At 44.6% G+C, this 7,860-nt stretch overlaps 1 protein-coding gene across 1 annotated transcript; it reads left to right on the top strand.

Annotated features, from left to right (window-relative positions):
• Positions 1 to 582: 582 nt before the first annotated feature.
• Positions 583 to 957, top strand: LOC115973407. The gene has a single exon (XM_031093665.1). It carries the CDS (start codon positions 583 to 585, stop codon positions 955 to 957), a length of 375 nt encoding a protein of 124 aa, XP_030949525.1.
• The last annotated feature ends 6,903 nt before the right edge of the window (positions 958 to 7,860 follow it).

Raw genomic sequence — 7,860 nt, 5'->3', positions numbered from 1 at the left:
GCTGGACAGAGTAACATGCAAACGGTGAATGACGTGTTCAGGGAGCCAGTACAACAGGTGCTGGAGAAAGTAAGGAACGAGCCCTACTTCAGATGGCCGGGAAAGATGGCTGGAGACCCTTCCAAACGTAACCAGAACCTGTACTGCCACTATCATCAAGACCACGGGCATACCACTGAGGATTGCAGGAATCTATGGAATCACCTAGATCAGTTGGTCCGAGAAGGGAAGCTACATCATCTTCTGCACCCCTCGAGCGGCCATCCCGGTCAAGCAATGCAAAAGCCTCAAAAGGATGTGTCATTAAGACCCCCCACCAGATTGATACACGTCATCCTCGCCGCACTAGGAAGAACTGGGCCACCCCCTTTCAGGGTACTGGCTGTTGGTCGGCTCCCCTTCGAGGACAGGCAAAGGGAACCTAAAAGGTCTAAAAAGGGAAACTCTTTGATACTGGGATTCTCGGACGAGGATAAGAGAGGAACTATCCAACCTCACGACGATGCCTTAGTGGTTACGTTACGAATCGGAAGCTTTGATGTGAAAAGGGTGTTAGTAGACCCAGGAAGTGCATTAGAGATAATGTACCCTGATCTATACAAGGGGCTGAACCTGAGGCCGGAGGATTTGACAGCTTATGACTCCCCCTTTATCAACTTCGAAGGGAAGACTGTTATGCCAAAGGGGCATATCAGACTACCCATACAAACTGGATTGGAGGTGGTAGAGGTAAATTTTATCGTGGTCGATGCTTACTCACCCTACACAGCGATAGTAGCCAGGCCATGGATCCACGCTCTAGAAGCCGTATCCTCCACACTTCACCAAAAGGTAAAATACCTATCCAGAGGTCAAGTAGAAGAAATTCATGGAGATCAGGCCATGACCAGGCAGTGTATGGTGGCCGCCATCTTACATCGGTCTCAAGCCAAGTCCTCGGCCCCTGGGAACTTATAGCAACCAGCCACCTCAGCAGGGCAAGACAATGAGCTAGCCAAGGAGATAAGATGTGAAAATTTAGAAAAATTCATCGTCAACAACGACCCGGAAAAATTTTTCCAGGTCGGCTCCGAGTTGCCTTCTCCAGAAAAAGAGGAACTGGTCGGATTTCTCAGAAGAAATGTCGATGTGTTTGCATGGGACGCCTACGACGCCCCGGGAGTTGATCCTAGCCTTATTTGTCACCACCTGAACGTTAACCCATCTTCCACTCCGAAGAAGCAACCACCTCGACGCCCCTCAAAGGAACATGCTAGTGCCGTAAGAGACAAAGTGGCAAAACTGAAAAGAGCAGGGGCTATTAAAGAGGTCTTTTACCCCGAATGGTTGGCAAACACGGTGGTGGGAAAGAAGAAAACAGGGAAGTGGAGAGTCTGCGTAGACTTCACGGACCTAAATAATGCGTGCCCGAAGGATCCATTTCCCTTACCTCGAATTAACCGATTGGTGGATGCAACCGTGGGACACCCTTGAATGAGTTTCTTGGACGCCTTCCAGGGTTATCATCAGATGTCCCTTGCGTTAGAAGATCAGGAGAAGACGGCTTTCATGACACCCATCAGAAACTATCACTATAAGGTGATGCTGTTCGGACTAAAGAACGCAGGGTCAACCTACCAAAGGATGATGACCAGGATGTTCAAGCCACATCTGGGCAAAATCATTGAGGTTTTCATAGACGATATGGTTGTAAAAAGTAAAATAGTGTCCGAGCACATGAAAGACCTTGGAATCATCTTTGCTATCTTAAGGGAGCACAAGTTGTGACTCAATGCTTCCAAGTGTTCATTCGGGGTCGGGTCCGGGAAATTCTTAGGGTATATGGTAACCCACAGGGGAATAGAAGTAAGTCCCGATCAAATCAAAGCAATTAACAGCCTACAAGCTCCTCGGAATCCAAAAGAAGTATAGAAGCTCACTGGCATGATCGCAGCATTAAACAGGTTCATATCACGATCTGCGGATCGATGTTGGCCTTTCTACCTCTTGATAAATAAATAGAAAGGGTTTGAATGGTCGGAGGATTGTGTTCGGGCTTTCCAACAACTTAAGGAATACTTGTCGCGACCACCCATCATGTCCAGCCCTGAGGGAAACGAGGTACTGTTTGCGTATGTAGCCGTGGCTCCCCATGCTGTAAGCCTGGTACTGATACGGGATGATAATGGGGTGCAGCGACCGGTTTACTACGTAAGCAAATCATTACACGAGGCCGAAGTGCGATACTCACCTTTGGAAAAAGCAATTCTGGCGATAGTACACGCCACACGGAAACTCCCTCACTATTTTCAGACGCATACGGTCATCGTTCTAACCCAGCTTCCCCTTCGAGCGGTGCTTCGAAATGCCGACTACACAGGAAGGATCGCCATGTGGAGTGCGCTTTTGGGGGCCTTTGATATTAAATATATGCCCAGATCCTCCATTAAAGGTCAAGTCCTCGCAGACTTAGTCGCGGAATTTGCTGAACCCACTGTAGAAACAATAACCGAGAAGAAAGACATGGATGGAAAATCGGTTGGTACAATTTCAGCAGGGGCGACCTTGCATTGAAAGGTCTACGTGGATGGCGCGGCCAACCAGAGAGGATCTGGAGTGGGAATAGTCTTAATATCGCCGGACAGTGCTGCCATTGAGAAATTACTGAGACTCGGGTTCTCGGCTACGAACAACGAGGTCGAGTACGAAGCATTACTTCAAGGGATGACGATGGTTCGAAGATTGGGTGGAAGAGTAATAGAAGCGTTCTCGGACTCTAAATTGGTCGTTGGCCAAGTGATGGGTGAGTTGGAAGCTAGAGATGCTAGAATGCAAGAGTATCTCGGACGAGTCAAACGCCTATAGTCGAGTTTTGAATCCTTCAATCTGACGCACGTTGCCAGGAGTGCGAACACACATGCAGACTCGCTGGCCACTCTCGCCACATCCTCAGCACATGATCTGCCGCGAATGATCCTTGTCGAAGATCTAGTCCAAGCAAGTCCCATTAGAAGAGACCCTGCTCAGGTCCATCAGATTAGAAAGAATCCCAGCTGGATGGATCCTATAAAGAACTTCCTCCAAAACGACACCCTACTTGAGGGAAAGTTGGAGGCCGAGAAGATACGGAGGAATACTCCTCAGTTCTGGTTATCGGAGGACCACAAGCTATATCGGCGCTTCTATTCGGGGCCATACCTACTCTGCATACATCCAGAGGAATCCAAGTCCTTGCTTGAAGAATTACATGAGGGGATTTGTGGAAGTCACACCGGGGGGAGGTCGCTAGCACACAGGGTGCTCACCCAAGGATACTGGTGGCCGAACATGCAAAGAGAGGCCCAGGAATACGCCGAGAAGTGTGATCAGTGTCAGAGATTCGCCCCAAATATCCACCAACCTGGAGGGGTCCTCAACCCCCTCTCCAGCCCCTGGCCGTTCGCACAATGGGGACTTAATATTGTCGGTCTTTTCCCCAAAGCCGCAGGGAACAAGCGATACATAATAGTTGGAACCGATTACTTCACCAAATGGGTGGAGGCTGAACCTTTGGCCAACATTAGGGACGTGGATGCCCAAAAATTCATCTGGAAGAACATTATTACCCGCTTCGGAACTCCACACACACTCATTTCGGACAACGGTCTCCAGTTCGATAGTAAGAACTTTAGGGAGTATTACCGCGAGTTTGGGATCATTAACCGATACTCCACTCCCGCCTACCCCCAAGGAAATGGACAAGTCGAGGCCGTAAACAAGGTCATAGTGAATGGACTGAAGAAGAGGCTGGATGAGGCAAAGGGGAGATGGGTGGAAGAGCTCCCACACGTCTTATGGACCTATCGGACAACGCCGCGACGGTCAACCGGTGAAACCTCCTTTTCAATGACCTATGGGGCTGAGGCCGTGCTCCCCATCGAGAACAACTTTCCCATGCTCAGGTCTAATGCCTTTACCCCAAACAGTAACGACGAGTTATTGGGAATAAGTCTAGAACTAGCCGAGGAAAGAAGGGAAAAAGCAACGATCCATATGGTCTATTATCATCAAAAGCTGAGAGAAGGATATGATGCTAATGTTAAACTGCGACCTTTAGGCCCTGGTGATCTCGTGATGAGAAAGATTCTCGGCAGCGCAAAAAACCCCTCTTGGGGCAAGCTGGGGCCCAATTGGGAAGGACCGTATCGCATCACATCTGTGGCCGAGATAGGCGCTTATTATCTAGAAGATTTGGATGAAAAAACTGTACCTCGACCGTGGAATGTAAAGAACCTAAGAAGATACTATTATTAATGAAAACGGCTTTGCCCAATGTTTTGTTCCGTGATCATCCTGTACCCATCGGTCTATTTCCATTCATTCAAAGTTTTAAACAGAACCTAAGTCCTGCATGGCTCCTCGGACCACAGACTTAGGGGAAATTATTACTTATGCAATTTATCCAAGTTTTAAACAGAACCTAAGTCCTACATGGCTCCTCGGACCACAGTCTTAGGGGAAATTATTACTTACGGCAACTATTCCAAGTTTTAAACAGAACCTAAGTCCTGCATGGCTCCTCGGACCACAGTCTTAGGGGAAATTATTACTTGCGGCAACTATTCCAAGTTTTAAACAGAACCTAATTCCTGCATGGCTCCTCGGACCACAGACTTAGGGGAAATTATTACTTATGCAATTTATCCAAGTTTTAAACAGAACCTAAGTCCTGCATGGCTCCTCGGACCACAGTCTTAGGGGAAATTATTACTTACGGTACCTATTCAAAGTTTTAAATAGAACCTAAGTCCTGCATGACTCCTCGGACCACAGACTTAGGGGAAATTATTACTTATGCAATTTATCCAAGTTTTAAACAGAACCTAAGTCCTGCATGGCTCCTTGGACCACAATCTTAGGGGAAATTATTACTTACGGCAACTATTCCAAGTTTTAAACAGAACCTAAGTCCTGCATGGCTCCTCGAACCACAGACTTAGGAAAAATTATTACTTATGCAATTTATCCAAGTTTTAAACAGAACCTAAGTCCTGCATGGCTCCTCAGACCACAGTCTTAGGGGAAATTATTCTTTACAGCAACTATTCCAAGTTTTAAACAGAACCTAAGTCCTGCATGGCTCCTCGGACCACAGACTTAGAGGAAATGATTACTTATGCAATTTATCCAAGTTTTAAATAGAACCTAAGTCCTGCATGGCTCCTCGGACCACAGACTTAGGGGAAATTATTACTTATGCAATTTATCCAAGTTTTAAACAGAACCTAAGTCCTGCATGGCTTCTCGGACCACAGTCTTAGGGTAAATTATTACTTACGGCAACTATTCCAAGTTTTAAACAGAACCTAAGTCATGTATGGCTCCTCGAACCACAGACTTAAGGGAAATTATTACTTATGCAATTTATCCAAGTTTTAAACAGAACCTAAGTCCTGCATGGCTCCTCGGACCACAGTCTTAGGGGAAATTATTACTTACGGCAACTATTCCAAGTTTTAAACAGAACCTAAGTCCTGCATGGCTCCTCGAACCACAGACTTAGGAAAAATTATTACTTATGCAATTTATCCAAGTTTTAAACAGAACCTAAGTCCTGCATGGCTCCTCAGACCACAGTCTTAGGGGAAATTATTCTTTACAGCAACTATTCCAAGTTTTAAACAGAACCTAAGTCCTGCATGGCTCCTCGAACCACAGACTTAGAGGAAATGATTACTTATGCAATTTATCCAAGTTTTAAATAGAACCTAAGTCCTGCATGGCTCCTCGGACCACAGACTTAGGGGAAATTATTACTTATGCAATTTATCCAAGTTTTAAACAGAACCTAAGTCCTGCATGGCTTCTCGGACCACAGTCTTAGGGTAAATTATTACTTACGGCAACTATTCCAAGTTTTAAACAGAACCTAAGTCATGTATGGCTCCTCGAACCACAGACTTAAGGGAAATTATTACTTATGCAATTTATCCAAGTTTTAAACAGAACCTAAGTCCTGCATGGCTCCTCGGACCACAATCTTAGGGGAAATTATTACTTACGGCAACTATTCCAAGTTTTAAACAGAACCTAAGTCCTGCATGGCTCCTCGAACCACAGACTTAGGAAAAATTATTACTTATGCAATTTATCCAAGTTTTAAACAGAACCTAAGTCCTGCATGGCTCCTCAGACCACAGTCTTAGGGGAAATTATTCTTTACAGCAACTATTCCAAGTTTTAAACAGAACCTAAGTCCTGCATGGCTCCTCGGACCACAGACTTAGAGGAAATGATTACTTATGCAATTTATCCAAGTTTTAAATAGAACCTAAGTCCTGCATGGCTCCTCGGACCACAGACTTAGGGGAAATTATTACTTATGCAATTTATCCAAGTTTTAAACAGAACCTAAGTCCTGCATGGCTTCTCGGACCACAGTCTTAGGGTAAATTATTACTTACGGCAACTATTCCAAGTTTTAAACAGAACCTAAGTCATGTATGGCTCCTCGAACCACAGACTTAAGGGAAATTATTACTTATGCAATTTATCCAAGTTTTAAACAGAACCTAAGTCCTGCATGGCTCCTCGGACCACAGTCTTAGGGGAAATTATTACTTACGGCAACTATTCCAAGTTTTAAACAGAACCTAAGTCCTGCATGGCTCCTCGAACCACAGACTTAGGAAAAATTATTACTTATGCAATTTATCCAAGTTTTAAACAGAACCTAAGTCCTGCATGGCTCCTCGGACCACAGTCTTAGGGGAAATTATTACTTACGGCATCTATTCCAAGTTTTAAACAGAACCTAAGTCTTGCATGGTTCCTCGGACCACAGACTTAGGGGAAGTTATTATTTATGCAATTTATCCAAGTTTTAAACAGAACCTAAGTCCTGCATGGCTCCTCGGACCACAGTGAAATTATTACTTACGGCAACTATTCCAAGTTTTAAACAGAACCTAAGTCCTGCATGGTTCCTCGGACCACAGACTTAGGGGAAATTATTACTTATGCAATTTATCCAAGTTTTAAACAGAACCTAAGTCCTGCATGACTCCTCGGACCACAGACTTAGGGGAAATTATTACTTAGGCAACTATTCCAATTTTTAAACAGAACCTAAGTCCTGCATGGCTCCTCGGACCACAGTTTTAGGGGAAATTATTACTTACGGCAACTATTCCAAGTTTTAAACAGAACCTAAGTCCTGCATGGTTCCTCGGACCACAGACTTAAAGGAAGTTATTACTTATGCAATTTATCCAAGTTTTAAATAGAATCTAAGTCCTGCATGGCTCCTCGGACCACAGTCTTAGGGGAAATTATTACTTACGGCAACTATTCCAAGTTTCAAACAGCACCTAAGTCCTGCATGGCTCCTCGGACCACAGACTTAGGGAAAATTATTACTTATGCAATTTATCCAAGTTTTAAACAGAACCTAATTCCTGCATGGCTCCTCGGACCACAGTCTTAGGGGAAATTATTACTTACGGCAACTATTCCAAGTTTTAAACAGAATCTAAGTCCTGCATGGCTCCTCGGACCACAAACTTAGGGGAAGTTATTACTTTTGCAATTTATCCAAGTTTTAAACAGAACCTAAGTCCTGCGTGGCTCCTCGGACCATAGACTTAGGGGAAATTATTACTTTTGCAACTATTCCAAGTTTTAAACAGAACCTAAGTCCTGCATGGCTTCTCAGACCACAGACTTAGGGGAAGTTATTACTTAAGAGAAATTATTTCAAGGCACGTGCGTAGTCCAGAGTCATTGCAACCCTTATTCAAATTCGCTGCACGGCTTCTTTTCTTTCTCGTCCGTTTATATTTATTTATGCCATGACAAACATTAAATAAAGGGATAGTATCAGCAAACATCCATAGAAAACAA

This window comes from Quercus lobata, chromosome 2, assembly GCF_001633185.2.
Source record: "Quercus lobata isolate SW786 chromosome 2, ValleyOak3.0 Primary Assembly, whole genome shotgun sequence".
NCBI classification, from domain to species: Eukaryota; Viridiplantae; Streptophyta; class Magnoliopsida; order Fagales; family Fagaceae; genus Quercus; species Quercus lobata.
This window is presented reverse-complemented; position numbering and strand designations above follow the sequence as displayed.

Excerpts from the sequence above, each read along its gene's own strand:
- LOC115973407 (XM_031093665.1), top strand. The coding sequence starts at position 583 with ATGTACCCTGATCTATACAAGGGGCTGAACCTGAGGCCGGAGGATTTG.